This window comes from Belonocnema kinseyi, chromosome 4 (assembly GCF_010883055.1).
Source record: "Belonocnema kinseyi isolate 2016_QV_RU_SX_M_011 chromosome 4, B_treatae_v1, whole genome shotgun sequence".
NCBI classification, from domain to species: Eukaryota; Metazoa; Arthropoda; class Insecta; order Hymenoptera; family Cynipidae; genus Belonocnema; species Belonocnema kinseyi.
The window spans coordinates 85468226-85489839 of NC_046660.1; the positions used below are offsets into that span (position 1 = coordinate 85468226).

Below are 21614 nucleotides of genomic sequence, written 5' to 3' on the forward strand. Positions count from 1 at the left end.
TCCAGAAATAATTAAGGTTTCCATATGAAGACTATTTTTTAATTTAATTACAAAATTGGAATACTTTCAAAATGAAATATTAATAAAGATACATTTATTATTACGACACTGTATCAATGCGTAGCTTTCTTATCGTTAATATTTCTTTTTACTTAAACGTGACTCTGAAAGCTTTGTGTAACGGCAAATCTGCAAAAAGCTTCTTACCTTTAAAGCCCACAGCTAATTTAGAAAACAATGTGCGGCAATCGAGATAAAATATTATTCGGTCATATCTTTTGGTTTAATGAATAAAAAGTGTATACTTTCATTAATCTTCTTTTCAATTTAAAATAATGTATTAGAATTTCTTTGAAAATAATTAGCAATTCAATTTTTGTTAATATTCCGCATTGTTTATTATATAATTAAACGAGAAATAGATCATTATTAGAACAAAATAACGTTATTTTTGAAAATGTATTACATAATAAATCTAGAATCACACCCTTGATAAATCTTCCATAAAAATACGGATTTTCCATAATTTCTTTTCTAAAAGTCTCCTTCACACTAGTTCGGTCAAACTTCCAATTTGATAAATTTCGTCTTACGAAATGCAAACTTAATGTTTCGAAAATATAAAAGTTTGTAGTCTCTACTTTAAGATAAAATAAATACCTAACAGAAATATTGAATAAATCGCTAGGAGAAAACAATTTTTATTAAAAATTGCTTATGATGAAAAATATTCCTCAATTAATAATAGTAATGCAAATCAGGCTTTTTAATTTCAATGTCTGTTATAAAATGGAAAATATTATATTTAAAGTTTTATAAAGTATAAACTGAAATACTTCGGAGATTTAAAGCAAAAAAATGATTTATTTAAAAAATATAATATTAAACGCTTGATACTAAGGAATTTGAAGTAAGTTGAATATTGTTTCAGTCGCCAAGCGATCGACCAATTTAAAATTTCCGGGTTTTCCCGACCACATTTTTCCCCCGAACAATTTAAAAATTAGCATATTTTTTTTATAATTTGGAAATAACTTATTTATATACGAGAAGTAAAATTCGTTCTCTTAAATAGGTTGAAAGCTATCTGTATTCTCGACAAACGGCGCCAGGATAAACTCATTTTGCCAAAAAATTTTTTAAGATATTGCAAAATAAGAACAAATGTCAATGTTTTCCTTAAATTTAAATTAGCTCTGAGATAATCAACATTTCTCAACGTTCTTGAGATCATTTTAAAGGTAAATTTCTACAGACTTGCACCAACTTTTCGCCATTATTGTAATTTGATTTTTGTAATTACGTATTTCCTTACTCATATCGAATTTTCAAAAATTGTTGTTCCAACGTTGAAAATTTTTATTAAATTAAATTTTATTTAAATTTGATTAAACTATTGAAGTTTGCACTATTGTGCATTATCTTCTTTAAAAACTTACATCATGCCTCCATCCTGGCTAATTTTATATAGAATTCGAATAGCTTTCAACATTTGTATTAGAACAAATTTTTACTAATAATTCACATGATAGAATGAAATGAAGCTTAGGATCATATCAATCAACTTTGATATTATCACACGTGAAACAATCCGATTTTACCCTCTCTGATTCTCGAATAAACAATAAACAGAAAATAAAGTACATATTTCGACAAACGAACACAATTCCCGATCCTAAATAGAATTCCCGGGGGTTCCCGATTTCGAAGTTCGCGAAACACCATGGATTTACTGATCAACAGGTTATGAACCCAGAAATTTTTTAGTGTTAAAACATCAGAAACCTACCTCAGCGATGAAATTAAGGTGAAAATGTATATAGAAAATCCTGGTAAATAGAATGTGTTTGTTGCAAAAAAGTATTCGGTGGTCGGACATTAATAAAGCAAAAAACTGGAAAAGTTATTAGAAACATAATGAATATTTTGTATGGAGGACAAACTTTGAAGATAGAAAAAACATATTTAGAGTCCGGAAATTGCATGAAAATTTTCTTCTCTGATAATCCCAATTAAAACTCGAAAACCAAAAAATCAATTTTAAAGTTGCCACACGCCTCTAAAAATACTCATTCGCCCCAAGGGTCGGATTTCATCTGCAGCAAAATTAACCAGATTTAAAAGCACAGCTCGAAATAATAAATATTAATTCCTCTAATTCCAATATTTGTTGTTTAAACTTGCACAAAGTACCCTTTAAATCTTCCTCGCCAAAATGTAGAAGCAAAAATAAGTCTCAAAAATATTATGCTCGTAATGTCAGCATTGAATACAAAATGCACAAACGAGAAACACCAGGGTCGCGGTTTAGGTCGAAAGGCGGCGCGATCATCGGAAAATGCTTCAAAATCCTCATCCGAATTACAATACAGAAATTTTGATCATTAAAAAATCATAACATTAAAAGAAAATTGAATATAAATAGTAAAATTAATAATTAGTCATTATTATCATTAGCAAAACATAACCTTACTTTTTTGACATAACAAAAATAGAACAAACAAATTATAAATTCAAGGATAACTCTATTTACTACTGTAAAAAGGGAAGATAAACTTGAACCTTTTGTTGTTTTTTGTTATATTTTAGCTTTTTAGGTTAGAATCTTTAATTCTGAATAATCGAAATATAATCCGACTGGAGCAGCACGGGGTCAAAGCACACGAATGTCAATAAAAACAAGCCCAACCCACGACAATATTTTCCCCGCTAGAACTCACTTGAATACTACTATTTCAATTACTTCCACTGACTGTTTGTCTTAAAAAAATGATTTTTGCGTATCAGAGAGGCTCGGACTGTGTTCGTGTGCGTGCGGGAGCCATACGGACGAGGCGAGCACTCGTTGTTTACGTTTTACGTCCGGGTTTGGAGAGGCCCTGATCGGGGCACGAGTAGACGAACAGCAGGGGTTGGGGGAAATGATTTGAGGATAATCCTTACTCTGCAGGTGACATCGGAGACTTCCCTCATGATCGCCTCGAAAGCGGCCGTCTCTTCCGCCTGCTTCTGGTTAAGCAGGGCGATCTTTTCACTAAACTTTCGAGGGTTCGACATGGTTGCCAGACACTATTTAACTATTTTTGAACTCCAATGGATTCGTGGACACAGCACAGCACAAGAGCGAATTTAATAAGAACAAATAGTACCGCACGCGATCGCGCACCAATTTTGTATTGTTCGATTTGAGTAGAACGAACATGGACAGAACCCACTGCCTACTTCTGGATGGGCCAGTGATTACTGATACGCAAGATTACCAACGCGCCACGCGCATCGCGCAGGAACCGCGAGCCGCGAAAACATCGCGAGTCTTGCTTGCTTGCTTGTCGCGACCGAGACCGAAACGATTCATGAGAAACAAAAACAAAAGGAGATGAGGTTGATGAGGTTAGGGGGAGAGATTTTTTAACGAATTCCGTAAGAGGTCACGGTCGCGGTCAAGAGGTCAAGCCGAATTAAAGGCAATTGAAGGAGTGGAGTTTACAGTTCTGAATTTAAGAGTTCCTTATCATATCACGGCTCTTATCACTGTGGAATGGCGCATCGAACTTGCGGTGACTCGGATTTTAAGCATTTAATTAATGCATACTGCGCCATCTTGGAGACTGTTTGGGACTAGTTTCGGTAGCTGGCGTTACGTAGTCAGTAAAACAGCTAATTGTTACTTATTGTTAGTTTTATTATTATTTTGTTACTAGCAGTAACGTCTCTGGGTTTTATTTCCTAACATGGGAAAAACTTTAAAGCAAAAAAAATAAAAATATAGAGAATGATTTTATCAATTGCATCATTTTCACTACAAGACGTTCAGGATTGAAAAGTTTAATTTAAATTGAAGAATCTCAAAATTGAATGAATTCAGATTAAACTTCAATGAATTCAGATTAAAATTTCGAAAATTGGGCAATTTCAAAACGTTCAAAATTTAAGAACTTCAAATTCGAATTTTTAGAATTGGATCAATTAAAATTGAAAGGAATTGAAATTGTATTATCTAAAAGCTATCAAAATTGAATAATCTAACATTTAAATTGTTTGAAATTCAACAATTTTAAAGTAAAAACTCTCAAAAATTGAAAAGTTTCAGACTACATTTTTGAAAGTTGGACAAAGTATTTGAATAGAAGAATTTCGAAATTGAAGGACAATTTCAAAACGTTAAAAATCGAATAATTTCAAAGTAGAATGTCGACAATTGAACAATTTAAAAATGAAAGAAATTACAATCGTATTGTTTCTCATTAGATGCGATCAAAATAGAATCATTTAAAATTGAAAGTGTATGAAATTTAAAAATTACAAACTCTCAACTACTGAAAAGTTTCAGACTAAAATTTTTCAAATTGGACAAATTAGTTGAAATTGTAGAATTTCAAATTCAATGTCTAAAGTCTGGTAATAATTTTTCTTAAATAAAAAAATTAATTTTCAGTTACTTTCACTGTCACAAAATTAACACATATTCAATTATAAACCTTTGAAATTAAATTATTTTAATAAAACAATCAAAATAAAATGCATTTTAAATGGGATTCATTAGAAATACAAAAATCTCTACTATAGAACATTGAAAATTAAATGAATCTGAACTTAATTTCAAACTCTAGAAATTTTATTATGAAGAATTTTGATATTAAAAGTTTTTTATAATTAAACAGTTAAAAATTTCAATTCTTTTAAGTAAATTTAATTCGTTTGAAAATGAACAATTTTTTAATTTCTGTACAAATAGCTGGATTTTTTCGATACATATAGATACTGTTAAAATGGAAATCAAACAGCAATTTAGAATATTTTAATCACAAATTATTAATCCGCTGAAGAAAATATATTTTATCCCCTAAAGTTCTTTACAAATGTGTTCAATTCTCTTTAAAAAATGGAGTCTTTGACAATTAATCATAGCAATCCATTCAAATGAGTTGAAATAATCTGAAATACCTTCGATATAAATTGAGCTAAACTGATTTAGTTCTAAATTAAACGTTCTAATCTAGAAACCTTTTAAATCTTTGAAATATTGTAAAATTTCTTGAGTATTTCCAAATCCCTTGAAATTTTTGGAATCGCTTGGAATTCCTTGAAAATAGATTCCATTTTCTTAATTTTCCGAAGTTCTCTAGAAATCACTTAGATCTTTGGAAATCTCACAAAACTCTTTCAAATCTTTGAAAACCCTTGAAATTCTTATAATCTGTTAAAATAGCTTAAAATTTTTTAAATCCCGTAAATACTTTGACAAAATTAGAGATTCTATAAAGTCCTTGAAATCCGATCAAATTCTTTCAACTCGATTGAAATCTTTCGAAATCCTACAAAATCTATTTTTATCCCTTGATTTTTTAGAAAGATTTTTAATTAATTTCAAGAATTGTTTAATCTATGAAAATCCTTGCAAATATAATTTATTTTATTCCTTCAAGTTCTAGAGAAACTCGTTCAAACCCCTTATAGAGCCCATTGAAATCTTTGGAAATCGTATTAATCCATTAAAATAAGTAGAAATTTGAAATAATTTCAATATAAATCAAATTGAACTTATTCGTCCAAATTCTTTAACAAAAACCATTCAAATCCCAAGAAATCTTTGAAACCCTTCGAGACCCAATAAAATCCTAAACATTTTATGAAATAGATTAAAATGCCTTGACAATATTGCATTCACTAGGAATCCCTTGTAATTTTTGTTATTTTCCAAAATTCTCTCGTCGAATCTCTCCGCAGATTTTTTTTTAAATATTGCAAAAAATAAAAAAGGTGGAGTGTTGCAGTAAATAGTCTGAATTTTTTTCTCAGAATTTTGAAGCTATGAAAAGAAAATATGAATATATGAAAAATAAATTTTTGTAGAACTTTTTTGGTGTGCAAACTTTTGCTTAATATTTGTTTGTATCTTTCGTTGTTTCCAAGAAAAATGTGATAATTTGATTTTATTTACAAAATCTCCTGTTCACAAATATTACTTAGCCCGAACAAGAATTAAAATCAAACAAAGTTTGCTGGTTAGACGGTCCAGGTAATAAAAAAATTACCCAATAAGATTTTAGGGAACAAACTATTCAGGTGTTTATTTTTCAAAATTCATTAAGATATTTTTTAAGTTTTGCCTAAATTTATAAAATATGAGAAAAACTTTTTAAATCATTCTAAAAGATATTGGAAAAATTAATTATGATTTTTTAGTTTGAAAAATTATTTTAAGAGAATATTTACAAAGATTTGAAAATACTACAAAAGATTTCCAATATTGATAAAAACGAATCCAGAAGATTTTAGGATAATTTTGAGAGTTTTTCGAGTCGATTTAAGAGATATTTAGAAAATTGAGAAGTTTTGAAGAGCTTAAAATTTAAAACTTTGAAAGATTTCTAAAAATTTCTAAAATATTTTTAAATATTTTCCAATCGTTAAAAACTTCTAAAAACATTTTTATTTGACTCAAATTTTTCCTCAAAGTTGGCAAAGTCTTATAAAATAAAAAGCAATTTTCCAAGAAAAATAAGTTTTCTCTTTAAATTATAATTTACCTATATTTTTTCTTTCTTGACTAAATATATAATGAATTATAATTTTTAAAAAGTTTGTTAAAAAGTCGACATTTTGTTTAAGACATTTATTTCTTATGGTAGAAATTTCATATTTTTACAATCTCATCAGAGAAGGTATAAGATTTGTAAAAAATGGGACCCTTGTTTTTGTCAAATGTCCACGTTTTAATACTCTCTGAATCCGAAAAACTGCTTTTTACGAAACTGTCTGCCTATCTGTGAGCACGATAACTTAAAAAAATTAATCTATTAGATTGGCCTTTGGTACACTCTTTTAATGTCAGAAACTGAAGGTCAAGTTCGTTAGCTAGCTATTCTGGATACAAATTCAAAAAGTTAGAGAATTTTGAAATTGCTTAAGACTCTTTTATTAAGATTTACAAATTCTATATGCGCTGTTCCTAGTGCTAAAGAAGGCCAACAATTTATCCATGCACATTTTTTGACAAAACCAAAATTAATAGATATATAGCATTTTTAAAACCCCCAAAAAAACAAAGGAAAATGAGCATTTTAAGTTATACAACGCACGATATAAAAATAGTCTGGAGAAGATAACGTGGCTTTTTGAAAGCTCTACAAGATTACCATAGCAATTGTTTGAATTTTTTCGAAAAGTTGCAAAGTCAAATTTTGATTACACAAAAAGTAATGAAAAATTCCATTTTGCGGTCAAACTATGCAAGATACGAAAAAAATTAATCAACTAAAATTGTGCATGTTAAAAATATCTACAAATCTGTTAATCAATTTTTATAGGAGACGAAGTTTTTACTTTATACGTAAAAACGACATTAAGAATAAAAATAAAAATTTATGGTCAAACGACACAAACTAAGAAAAAAAAACAATATTAGATCAAAGTTGTTTATCCAAAAAGGAGCTAAAGATTTTTTATGGATTATTTCTTGGTAAGATTCACACTTTTTTATTCGTAGAGAACATTTAAAAAAATGTTTTTTTTTACAAACGACATAAGCTACAAAAAATGAGGCAAAATTTGCTCATCTAAAAAAGAGCTACAAATTTGGTATTAATTATTTTTTATATGATGCACAGTTTTTGTTATATTCGTAAAAAACAACATTAAAAATAAAGAATAAAAATTCGTGGACAAAAGACGCAATCTATGCAAATAACGAATAGACAGAAGTGTTTTCAGAAAGCTTCGCTTCCTGTCCTTTGTGATACATTGTCAATTTAAAATTAAAATCTGTTTCAGTTTTAAATAATATCAGCTTTCTTTTTGAAAATTTAACTTTTGTGGTTGAGAAGGTATTCAACTGTTTTACGTTTTACATTAACACCTTTTTTGATTGAAATATCAAATTTTACATTCTGCATGTCTGCACGATGGACAATGCTAGTATAATATAATTATTAGTATTTGTTAATTTTGTTTAAATTTGCACTTTCGCGCCGTAAAACGATCGTTGGTTGATTGGTCTTTATGTTTGCGCGAACCAGCTTGCGCGTAGGCAATTTATGTGTGCGTGCGGAATTTTATAATGATGGGAATGCGATGGCGGAAGGTGGAATGAGTGGAATATTTTTGTGGCGGCACGCGAGAACAATGTATATTTTGACACAGACTTTCTTTTACCGTTGCTTTCAATTCAGACTATTATATACAATGGGATGATGTGGTAAAGAATTAAAAGTTTATTTTTATTTACTGGTAAAAATTTTACTATTCGACAATAGAGTATACGGTTACTCCGAATTAGTAACTCGAACCATAACCTCAATTTTAGATTTTTAACATTGTTTTCTCGCCATCGCATATACAAGATTTTACGGAAATCTTACAAGGTTATACGAAACCCGTTATTCATTGTTCACAAGCGTAAGTAACCACATTTGCAACATTACCTTTGTTTAAAAAATGGGGAAGATGCCATAAAGCGTTCTGCACAATTGCATCGTTCGCATCATATCAAAAGAGAGATTGTACTTAATTTGCGATTTTGAACTTTAAATTTATCTTGAGATTGTTTTCTAATTTCGTTTTCACATTTTAAGTCTCACTGCATTTCATTTTTATTTACATTTGTGGATCGTGGGAAAGGGTTTTTGAGCGATTACGATTTTTTCTTTCTGTAAATCAATTTGAAATTTTGATCTTTTGGTAGCCTTGCATCTTATCATCAAGAAGAAAAATGATTGACTTATTCATCAAGTTTTTTAGCGAACAGTGCGTTCGTTACTAGTTCTGAGTATAGAATGCTACGTTTGCTAAAATTTACCTGTGACTTTTTCCTCAATCATTTAAAATATACTTTAATCATGCAAACGGTTTGAATGACGTAGAATTGTTTTCTGTCAGAATCAAGTTTTCTTCTATGAAATAAACACAAGTTTCGTTGCTCCAAAAGTTTGAAATTATTTTCTAGTGCATATTGCATGTCATATCAAGATTACTGAGATGATTAAAAAATTTAAATACATTTATGTTTCTCAACATAATTTTTGTTATCCAAAATATTAATTTTTTTATTTAGAAATAATAGTTCTCCTTTTAGCCTCAATAATGATTGGCATTTTATTTTTATTACACCAACATCACAAATTTGCAGATAACTTTGGCATTCTAAATTAAGTCTCACCTCTTAAAATGTTTATGAAACATTAAAATTTTTCCAAACTTTTCAATCGTAAAATGTATTAAAATTTGGAAAGATCCTTAAAAGTCGACTCAACCTTTCTTAAATCAGTAATAAATTCAAATGTCAAGAATTATAATTTTTTAAATTTTGATTAAAAAATTTAATAACAATGTTTCTTTACTTGCAAAAATAGCATTATATTACTGGATTTAACAATTTTGTTTAAAGTTTTTTTTTTGAAAACTAATTTTTTACAACGAATATGTGACTATTGCTGTTGAACCTTTAATTATTTAGTTGATATTAATTTATTTGGTCAATAATTGTTTAAACTGAAAATTAAACTATTTAATTTTTGGTTGAAAAAGTATATTTTTAGTTGCACATTCATCCTTTTTGTAAGATAATTAATCTTCTTGGTTGTAAATTCATCTTTTTAGCTGTAACTTCAATTGTTCCAGATACAGTTTTGTAATGTTTGTTGAAAATTCATATTTTTTTATAAAAATTAAACTATTTCAGTTAAAGATTCATCATTTTAATTGAAAACTCTTCTCTTTGGTTAAAGATTTTTTGGTTGAAAACTCGATTACTCCGATTGAAGATTCATAGTTTTAATTGAAAACTCATCACTTTGATTGAAAATTTAATTAATTTGTGGATAATTTTTTTTTTTTACTTTTTTTTCTGTGTGAAAATTGAAATATTCTATTTTTAGTTGAAAAATTGATATTTTTTAGTTGAAAAGTAAACTATTTGATGGAAATTTCTTTTAGTTGAAAATTCAACTATTTGGTTAAAAATTTATCTGTCTTGTTGAATGTAGTACTCGCATTAATTTCACTTAAAATAAATATTTTTGTGAGAAATCTCCTTCGTTACTATCACAAATGAAAATGAACAGTTATTGAATTTTACATCTGAATAATTCTATTTGTAAATATTTAAATATTTAGATATTCGCAAGGACCAATGAAGGGCCATGTATGAAAAATTACACTTGCCAGAATAAAAATCTTGAGGTACCTGGAAAAAACCTGGAAATGTCAGGGAATTTTTTCCTATGATTTGAGTAAAAATCTTGGTGAATTAATTTTTGCACTGGGAATTTTATAAAAGTTTAGAAAGAAACTATCCAATCACTTGAAATATCATAAATTCCATATCACATGCTGTAATGCAATGTAAAATAAGTTCCATGTCAGCTTTACATTAAATGTTAAGATCAATTTTTAATGTTTACAATTATGAAATCATGCAGTTTACAATGTGATTCTAAAATCTTTGCTTTACAAATTTTCCATTTTAGGTTCTTTAATTTTATGCGTACATTTTTAATTTAAAGGATTTTAAAATGTAGTTTTGTAGAATTAGAAAATTAACAACGTTTGAAATAAAAAATTGTGAATGAAAAGCGTTTTAGTTTGATCAAATATGAATATAAATTGTTACATGATTTTTTAAATTGAACAATAATCAATTTTACAAGACGTTGCTGAATCTTTTTAAAACTAAATAATTTAGAGCTTTGAACTTCAAAAAAATTAAACTGTTTCAATTTGAAAGCTTGGGTAGCTAAAAAAGTATACACGTTCAATTGAAACATGAAATATTTTCAATTTTAAAATAATAGATTCATAATTAAACGCTTTTATTTCATTTCAAATCATATTAAAATATTATTTCAGTAGAATACATTCTATTTTTAATCCATTCAATTAAAAAATTTTTAATTAATTTTTTTCTATTTATAAATATTTGATTGTTTTTTAAATTGAATAAATATAAATTAAACATTCAAAAATCAATAATTTGACACTGGATTTCCAAAAATAGAAAGCTTCGAATCGTTAATATTTTATAATGGAAAATTTGAAACGAATAAAAATGAAAATATTTTAATTTCTTATTTTAAGAAGGGTTCGGCTACAAACAAAATTTATGCAGAACAAAACTTTAAAAAGTGAAATTTAAAACTAGGAAAAATTGTACCATATTAATTGGGAGTATTAAAAGTGGAATAATTTATCATTAAGCTTTATTATTCGAACATTTTTAATTAATAGCGTTTTAAATTGAACAATTTCTAATTGTGTGAATCCGCATTCTAATTTTTAAGTAGAAAACGTTTAAAATCAAATAATTTCAAAGTTCAATTATTTAATAATATTATTATAATATTAAATATTATTATAAACTTCTTTCATTTGAAAATTATCTAAGTTGACGAGTTTATATTTAAAAATCAATCGAATTTATGTTTTCTAAATTTTTAAACAAATAAAGTTATTATTTCAGTCATTGAATGCCTGACACTACTTTTTTGTCTCTGAAAATTGCTTTAAATGATATAATTTCGAACATTTACCAATTTATTGATTCATTCTTCAATTTAGAGCTTTAAAAATGATAGCGCAGATTTATATTTTACAACTAGAAATCTCTGAACTGTTCAATTTATAAAAGTTAAAAAAATTTAATTTGAAAAGTGTTACGCTGATATTTCAATTTCAACGATCGTTAAAAATGTTGCGCACTGGGATAAAATCGGGAGTTTTATTCCTTAATTGGAGTGCCCATCCTGCTTTTCTCAACAAGAATGGAAATTCCGTTTCAGCTTTCAAATATGCTCAAAAAGAGATGTTTTTGATCATTTAATTCAGAATAAAAATAATAACATTTCTTAACCAAATGTTTTATTTTTGATATTAGGTTAACTGTTGGCATGCAGTGTGGCAGTTTTTTCGGATCACATGGCGGACGCGTATCTTCCAAAGCACTCCACATACAGTGCCGACAACGATATCGAAGCAGAAGAGCTGAACTATAAATTAATCAAGCTTTTATCCGAGCTTAAAACTCCTTCGCAAGCAATCCCGATAGATTATCAGAAAACTCGATCCTTATCTGGTACGAATTCCGATAACGATACAGAGTCGTTGCAGGATTCTGCAAGTTTGCCCGGCTCGCTCGACTTTCGGCGGCATCAGTATGATTACTCATACACTCAGCATGGCAGCCCACTTACCTCCAAACACTTACCGAACTTTTTGCCTCCGATCGGTGTTTTCTGGGACATTGAAAATTGTCAAGTAAGTTTAGAAATCTATTTTAGATAATCGCAGGGCAAATTGGACTAAAATTATACAATCAGAGTTTCGGATCCTTTGAATTTTTTGAAAAATGTGTCTCAAAGTCAAATGGGACTAATAAACTTATTTAATTTATTAAGAACATTAAAAATTTAATAATTTCTCATTCAAGCTTTATATTTAGAAATTTTTTAATTAATAACGTCTGAAATGGAAAATTGTTAATTTCGTGAATCCGTGTTCAAAGTTTTATTTATTTATTTTTTTCAAATTGCAATCCTTACCAGTTTTTGACAGAAATTTTTAAGTCAGACTCGTTTAACATCGATTAATTTCTAATTTAATTACAGTCTTCACACTCCTTCCACTATTCCCAGTTTTTGAAGAATTTATCTTCTTTCCCTACTTTCGAGAAACTCCCCCCTTTTCTCGTTTTTTCGCTTAAATTCGAACTGAATTAATAATATAACCCAATACGAAAATCCAACTTTTTTTTGATAAAAATTCATTCTTTTGGTTGAAAATGATTCCTTTTGGATTGAAAATTCATCTGTCTTAATTGAAAAGTACTTTTTTGTGGAAAATTTAAATGTATTCTAAAAAATTAATATATTTTCTTGAAAATTTGTCTTTTTTAATTGAAAGTCCAACTATCTGGTTTTGAGTGTAACTATTTGGTTAAAAATTGATTTTTTGTTATTAAAAATTCCACTGTTTGGTTAAAAATTAATCTTTCTTGGTTGAAAACAATCTTAACTGTTGGAAAATCAACTTTTTAGGCTTATAATTCAACTATTTTATTGAAAATTCGTCTCTTTTTTGAAAGTTCAACTGTTTGGTTTTCAATGTAACTGTTTGATTGAAAATTAGTTTTTTTAATTTTACTATTTGATTGAAAATTATCTTTTTGTTGAAAATTAAACTTTTCAGGTTGATAATTTAATTGTCTTTTATAATATTCGCCTTTTGGCTTAACAATGGAACTATTTTGTTAAAAAATCGTCTCTTTTGATTAAATATGAACTATTTAGTTGTGAATCCAAATGTTTGGTTGAAAATTCATTTTCCTTCGTTATAAATGAAACTTTTCAGGTTGAGGATTCAACTGACTTTTCAAATATTCGTCTATATGCTTGAAAACTAAACCTTTTGTTTAAAAATTCCACCATTTGGTTGAAAATGTATCTCTATAGAATGAAAATTTAACTTTTTAAATAAAGCTTTAATTACTTTGTTAAAAATTCGTCTCTTTTGATTGTAGATTCAACTATTTGGTTGAAAATGTAAATTTTCAGTTTTATAATTTAGTGTTCAGTTTTATAATTTAGTGTTCCTAGAGTTCAAAATTAATTAAAATTGTAAACTTCTTTCATTTGAAAATAATCCGAATTGACAAGTTTAACCCTTATTATTTCAGTCAGTCCATGTCTGATATTGCATTGTTTTCATTAGCTTTAAAATTCTGATTCAACTTTTTATGGACTTTTTTAGAAATTCAATGTGATTTTCTTTGTAATTTTATGCGAATAATATGACTTTTTAAAAGCATTTTGTTCGATCCGGGCCCTGAAAATACGAATCTAAAAGTCTGCTCAATTTTTAAGTCATTCGTTATTTTTTTGTGACTGTCCATTTTAAATGATTTTTCTTCTTTTCAAGGTTCCTAAAGGGCGATCCGCCATAGCCGTTACGCAAGTAATCAGAGATAAATTTTTTTATGGTTATAAGGAGGCGGAATTTATCGTAGTCTGTGATGTACAAAAAGAAAATAAGCAAATTATACAAGAGCTAAATGACGCTCAGGTAATTAAAACGTCTTCTCTTCTAATTATATTTATAAATTATAGTTAATTTTTCTCTTTCTGAGTTTTAACATTTCTTTACTTAATTATTTCAGGTTAACTTAATACATGTTGCAGCAACGTGTAAAAATGCTGCTGATGAAAAATTGAGACAATCGATCAGGAGGTTCGCCGATATTCACGGCAGTCCTGCGGCCATCATTTTAATATCTGGAGATATTAATTTCGCAGCTGATTTAAGTGACTTGCGACACAGGAAGAAAATTCACGTGATACTTCTCCACAAGGAGAATACTTCTGAGGCTTTAATTTTATGTGCAAATGAACATTATGACTTTACAGAACTTATGGAGCCACTGCCGTCCAGAACTCCAGTCAAGGTTTTTACTTCTTAAATTTAATTTTTATTTTATAAGAAAAAGTCAAATTCCTTAACTTTTTTCTGACCATTTTTTCATTTTCCCTGGCCGTTATAAATTTTTCTTTCAGGTAAAATTTGTTACCGAGGAAATTAATGATCAACCAAAAAGATCAATTTTCAACCAACTAGTTGCATTTTCAACCAAAAATGGAATCGTCAAACCTTCGGTTGAAAAAATTAATTTTGAACAAAATAGTAAAAAAATGTCAATCATAGAAATCAGCTTTTAACAAAAATGATTAATCATTATACAACCAAATTAATTCTTAACCAAGTAGTTTCACTTTCAACTAAATAGTGAATTTTCAACAAAAAAAATTTCATTCTTAATGAAAAATTGGATACATGATATTAACAAAAAAGATTATTATTTTTAATAAAAAATACTGTAGAATTCTAGAAAAAAGAAACGAATTTTGATTAAAGTAGTAGACATCAATCATCAACCAACAAAGTGAATTCTTATCAAATTGTTTCAACGTTCCACCAAGTAGTTGAATTTCCAATTAAAAAAAAAAAGAGTTTGACACCTAATAGTTGATATTTTAACCAAAAAAATGTTTTAATTTTGAATCAGAAGTAGTTGAATTCAACCAAAAAGATTAATTTTGAACCAAGATTTATTTTCTATCCATAAAGACGAATTGATCTAATCAGTATCGTCCACTAAATGTATCAGTAAATTTAAGTGATCTAAACAAAGTAATTTTGAGTAACGAAATCTGTAATTTTATACGACTTACACAAATTATGAATCATCAATAAAAAAAATGTATTTTTACAAACCAGTTCCATTTTCAACTAACTAGTAGAATTTTTAACGAAAATTATAATAGTTGGAATATCAAAGAAAACAAATTTTCAGCCAAATAGTTGATTAAACTTCTACAATAACAGATGAATTTTTAAACTAAAAAAAAAAACGAATTTTTAATCAAGAAAAATTATTTAGCCAATGAAGACAAAAAATGCATTCAGAATGTGGAATTTTCGACAAAAAAGTTAATATCCGGTCAAATAGTTGAATTTTCAACAAAACCGTTCAATTTGCCACGAAGATGATTGAATTTCTTTTAATAAAATTGTTGAATTTGGAACAAAAAAAAATGATATTTATCCAGATGCTTATAAGTTATACAAATATATTTTTCAAAATCGACATTTTTATTTAAACCGCTCAGTACAATATGTTAATTATTTTCATTCTTTTCAGAATTCCCATTTTTTGGGGCAATCTGATGTTTTTCTTTCGTTTTAAACATAGTAAAATTGCACACATGTCAAGTTTTTGAAATTGAATTGAACAGGCACAATGACACTGAATTTTCATTTTCGGGCATGGAATATCTGGTCATGGCACAGAAAATCAGGACATGACCTAATAAATTAGGCCCTATTGTGAATGGTGGTCTACCATTTTGCCACCTGGTGCCTAAAACTAGAACTAGAAAAAGTAGGTACGATTTTCAAGTTGCACATTAATTTGTGCATAAGTTTTTTTTACTATAGTTTTATGAAGTATGAAACAATGATTGAATACTAAAAATAAATCTTCATAAAAAACAAATAGTTTTCGACAGAATTTCCATATTATACAGTGATATTATACATACACATGTATGTGGCGACAAATTTTATTCAGATTATGCGAAGAATACGATGATAAGCGATTTAGGGTGGCCGTTTTAATCTAAGAAAAAAATTTCCGGTCACTTTCCGGTTCGCAAAAATTTTTCATGATCAATGAAATTCAAAAAATTGAACTCTAATGCTAACAATTTTTCCATTTGAATTATTAAAAACTGAGCTGCAAATGAAAAGAGTCAAAGTGGAACTCTTGATTTTCAAACTTTTAAAATAATTTTCATATATAAAATGGAAGCTACTAACACTTTTAAACTGAAATTTTTTTAATTAAATGCAGTTAAACTGCAAAATAAATTTTGTAACTTTTATAAATTGTAGAGTTCAAATATTCAGTTATAAATATATAATTCCACGTTATCATTTTCAATGCTCTAAAGTCTAAATTGAAAAATCAATCAATGAATTTAAAAAATATTTAAGTTATATCATTTAAAGCAATTTTAAGGCAGAAACATTACAAATAGAATGATCACATTTTTTATAAACTGAACACTTCCTAAATTAAAAGTTAAATTATTTATATTTTAAATGGTTAAAAAGTCCTTAAAATTCTTTCAAATTTTATTTTTTAAATCTTGAAACATCTGCATGTTGTTTACATTTTTTCCAATTTTTAATTATTTTTGAAATTATTTCAGTACCACTAAACGTCCTTTATAATGAATCCAATTTTTTCGAAAGTTCTTTTGAAATTCTGCCAAAATAAACAAATTTCCGTAAAATCTTCACATTCATATTTGATAATTTAGTAAATCTTTCTAAATCTTTTTGAATAATCACTGAAAATTATCTTTTCAAAATAAAAATCATTATTAATTTTCATAGGAAATGTTTTTTAATCTTCTGAAAGCATTCCAAATTCTTAAAAATCTTTTACATTTTTTGTTCGAAATCTGCCAAACTCTATATTTTGGTGGTACACCTACACACTTTGTTTAAATTATTTCAAATTTTAAATTGAACTTGAATTTTTTCAAAACTTCTAAATATTTCTTTAAGTTTCTTGAATTTTTTAAAAGAATAATATGTGTTCAATTGTTATTTATACATCGAAGTTCAACAATTTGACTTACAAATTAAATGTTTTCTTTTAATAGAACAATTAAAATGTAACATTCAAAATTTATTTTTTAATATTTCACTATAATTATAGATTTTAAATAGACAGTCAGATATTTCTAAATATTAAGTAAATCTTATTTTTCTCAATTAAAACATTTCGAATTGATTGTTTTAAAAATGGAATATTTTATACTGAAATAATATTTGAATTTTAATAAAAGCCATCGCTTACGAGTATATTGTTTTGAAGTTATTTTAAAATTGGAAATAGTTTATAAAGTTTCAATCGGGCCTTACGTTTGTTTAACTAATAAGACTTTCCAATTGAAATAGTTTACATAATTTTAAACGTTAGAAGCTCGAAATTTAAATAAAATTGCGAACTGATTTCGAATCGGCTTGTAAAATTATTTATTATTCACTTTTTAAATCTTAAAGAACAGTTTACTTTTAAAAATAATTATTTATATTCACAGTTGATCAACTGAAAATGTATTTTGAAAAAAGGATCGGAATCACAGTTGGACAGATATTTCTGTACAAAAATATGTTTCTTCACCTGATAAGATGTAAATTCCATCTACACCCCTTTGTTTCCGATAAAGACTTACCTTTACTATCCAACAAATACTTTAAACTCCACAACAAAAATAGCTAAAACACTTTTATGCAAAAATTAATGTGCAGCTTTAAGATCGTATCTATTCTTTCTAGTTCGGATTTTTGTCAACAGGTGGCGTATCGCCGTTTCACCATTCCCAATATGACATATGTTTCTGATAAGTAATCTCATTAACTATAAGATAAACAATAAATATAAAAATTGTGTACTTCGCATTTTCAAAACGGAGCGCATTTTTTGTTTTAGGTCAACGAATCGTTTGATCTTCTGGTTAGTAACCTTCCTGAAGACAAAGACGTTACAGGAATTAAGCGTCGGCTCAAAAGGTTATCTAATAATTGTGGAGGACGAGTTGTTGAAGTTCAATCAAATGCAGCGATCGTACGATTTATTTCCAAAGAATACGCAGACAGGTATGTTTCCTTTAACTATCTTTCGATCACAAAATAGCATAATAAACAGATAAATGTTTACATATTTTTGTTGCGATAATCAGCATTGAAATAGATTTACAAAAATTGTAGTGGATGTTTAAATGTAATTTTAAATTGATTGCAATTTAATATTCTTTCGTGTTCAATTAGAAATCATTTTACAATATGTATTATTAGCTTTCAATGTTACAACTTTAAGTTCTTCAATCTCAATTATAAATAATTTTAGAATTATTAAAATAGTATTCTTTCAATTCGACAATTTTGAATCTTTTTATTTAAATCTTGAACGCATTTTAACATTTTTAAACTGAAATTAAAATTATTCACTTTCTCAACTAGAATTTCGTATAGTAATTGTTCAATTTTATGCATTTGAAGTAAATTTGACAAAATTGAACGCTTTCAAATTAAGTATTAAGTTAAAATTTGTAGGCCTTGTAATTGGAAGTATATTAATTTTGAACGATGAAGATTTGTGACTTAAATTTTGACCTCTTTTAAGTTTATTTATTTTTTTTAAATTACTTAATTTGCTTTTAAACTTATGATTTTTAATGATTAAAATGTCAATTTTATATATTTTTTATTATTTCACGTTTAGGGCTTGAAAATCCATTTTAAGTTTAATATTGTTCAATTTTGAGGGATTCAAATAAAAAATAAAAAATTGTTAAAGGCTAAATTGGAAATTTAATTAAAAGTATAAATTGGAAAGCGTACCATTTTTAAACGTGTTAGTTTGTAGCTTTTAATATTGTCAATTTGTAGTTGTCCAATTAGTAGGTCTTCAATTGAAAATGGTCAAATTTTTTCAAGGTGTAAGCGAGGGTTGAACCAATTTACTTTTCGTGTACATAAGATTTCAATTTTACAGGAATAAAAACCCTTACATGGGATTACAAAATATTATATGAGATTTCGCAGATTATACATGTATAGTATAACACAAGTTTACATGTGTTTACATGAGATTATACAAGATTATATAGGCTTACATGAGCTTGCACAACTTTATAGGGATTACATGGGATTTCAAAATATTACAAGAAAATACGCAATATTAAACTGGATTCAAATTTAAAAACGCAACTGAAAAAAGTCAATATCACTAGTAATATAACGGGATCTATCGGATACGTAAAAGAATTTAAACTTTTAATCTCGAAATTAATGCAAAAATATAATTGAAGTTTACAATTTTTTCTTAAGATTATTGTCGTTCCCAAAATGAGGTATCTGGAAAAAAATGTCTATGCTTTAAAAATTGAAATGATGTTATCAGCTGTGTATTATTAAAGAAAAAGCATATTTTTTATGAAAAAAATGAAGACTTACGAAAAATAATTATGTTAACAATATTTTTTTTGTAAGTGAATTTTTCCTTACTGTCTCTTTTTAGCAATTTTTTTAAATAATTGAATTTTAATCAATAATTGCTCATTCTTTCGGGAAAAAACATTCACTACAAGATTTGCAAAAAATAAATAATCATCAAATGAATGATGTCACGGCATAACCATGTAAATGCCATTTTTTAAACACATTTTATTGGTTAAAAAAATCTCTAAAATTCTACTGGGCATTATAGTGAAAGGATATATCTAAAATTCGAAACAGAAGTGAGTTTTTATCTCGAAGATTTCTGATCAATCATACGAACATTTAAATCTTTGTATTCAATTACTTTCTGTTATTGTACTAAATAGTTACAAAATTAAAAAAGAAAGAACTAAATATTTTGTATAAAAATAACATTGTAGTATTGTAAAATCAATTTTTTTTAAGAAATGGTTTTTCCAATTTAATTTTTCACTTTTCAGGCTTCTAGTTTTCTGGCAGTGCGGTTATAATATTTCAGGCGTTTGCTTAATGTTAATTGGGATATAATTTTTTTTTTAATCCGTGGACTTACCGGTTATAACAGCAGTTGATTTTTGACCCTTTAAATATAGTTATTTGTTTAAAAAATGTTTTCTTTTAAAAAAATTTAAACGATTTGAGCTATCGAATTTTTTTTCCAAATTCGCAATATCGGAGTTTTAGAGAATATTTTCACCAAAGAAATAAGCCATAATTTATTACAATTCAAGCATTTTTCAAAAATTGGTAAGAAGCGATAGTAAAAAAAAATAAATTGCAAAAAACAATCTTAAAATAAATGTTTTGTTTAAGTTTTAAAAAAATTCACTTAAAATAATGGTTTTCATTTTAAATGATATCATTAGTAATATTATTTTGATTCTTAAAATCATGGAGAAATTTGTTTGCAATAGATCTGTTTTTGGCGATTTTACCAGTTTTAGGTTTCCCCGTCTTTTTTTCTAGAATAATAAATATTTTGTCTTAAAAATTTGGGAACTGATAGCGAACATGCTAACGGACGTCCCCACATACTTTTTTTGTAGGTTAATTGAAAAAAGTTTTAATTTGACAAAATGTGATTAATTTGCATAGCACTTAGGAAATAGCATCGATTTTTTCAGTGTTAGATTCCCCTGGCTTTTTTCCTAGGATAAGAAATGTTTTGCCTTTAAAATCTGAGAAATAATAACGAACATGCTAACGGACGTCCCCACACACTTTTTTTGTGTTTTTTTTTGTCAAAAAATTTTTGATATTGCTAAAAACGTGCGTGTATATTTCGAGGTTATGTGTGTTACAATTCACCCGAGCGTTACTTCTAAACTACACAATATTTTTGGCAGAAAACTTTAGACTTACAAATAAACATAGTAACTAATCTACCGGAACGAACCTTGTTTGCAGGCAATCACAAAAGTTTATTTCATAAATAATTTCCAGATTATCGGAAAGGCAGAGATGAAAAACGACGTAACCTCAAAATAATGTATATGCATAAAATTTGTATTCAGCACAATAATTTTTTTTTGTTATTATCCCTCAAAAAAGAGTCCGGGGACGACCGTTTTGATATTTTATAGCATCTCCGAATTCAATTTTTAAAATTTTTCTTTTTTGTGGAAAAAAAGCCGGGGAAACTGTAAGTATCACATGCCCTTAAGAGATGTACTTACTCGATTGAACAAATAATCAAGTTTACATTTTATTTTAAGGAAAGTATAAATTGTCAGTCGCATATTTTTAAATACACTTTTCCTTGTGGAATTTAAATATCAACAAACGCTGAATGCGATTATTTATGGAAAGTTTTTTGAAATTAGTTTTAAAAAATGTAATGTTTAGAAAGTGTACTTTTTGATTTTTTTGCGGGGAAATGGGACATTGATGATTGACTGTGATTACCTTTTTGAAATATCTTTTCTCAGCAATGAAGGGCATTTTCAGAATTTTATGCAGAATTTAAAAAACATATGATCTAAAATGTATGCAAATAACCCATTGATTTGATCATC

The 21614-nt window shown here is 27.3% G+C and overlaps 2 protein-coding genes across 7 annotated transcripts in view; one reads left to right on the top strand and one right to left on the bottom strand.

Annotated features, from left to right (window-relative positions):
- Window positions 1-3514, bottom strand: part of LOC117170601 (CREB-regulated transcription coactivator 1-like) — a 164035-nt gene extending 160521 nt beyond the window's left edge. For all 6 annotated transcript variants that reach the window (XM_033357480.1, XM_033357479.1, XM_033357476.1 and 3 more), the window contains exon 1: window positions 2944-3514. In XM_033357480.1, coding sequence (XP_033213371.1) covers window positions 2944-3057 — 114 coding nt within the window. In that variant the 5' untranslated portion in view covers window positions 3058-3514. The remainder of the gene's footprint in view (window positions 1-2943) is intronic.
- A 4570-nt stretch (window positions 3515-8084) lies between these two features.
- Window positions 8085-21614, top strand: part of LOC117170982 (meiosis regulator and mRNA stability factor 1) — a 52929-nt gene continuing 39399 nt past the window's right edge. The window contains exons 1-5 of the mRNA XM_033358025.1: window positions 8085-8397; window positions 11870-12249; window positions 13909-14052; window positions 14147-14431; window positions 18050-18216. Coding sequence (XP_033213916.1) covers window positions 11911-12249; window positions 13909-14052; window positions 14147-14431; window positions 18050-18216 — 935 coding nt within the window. The 5' untranslated portion in view covers window positions 8085-8397; window positions 11870-11910. The remainder of the gene's footprint in view (window positions 8398-11869; window positions 12250-13908; window positions 14053-14146; window positions 14432-18049; window positions 18217-21614) is intronic.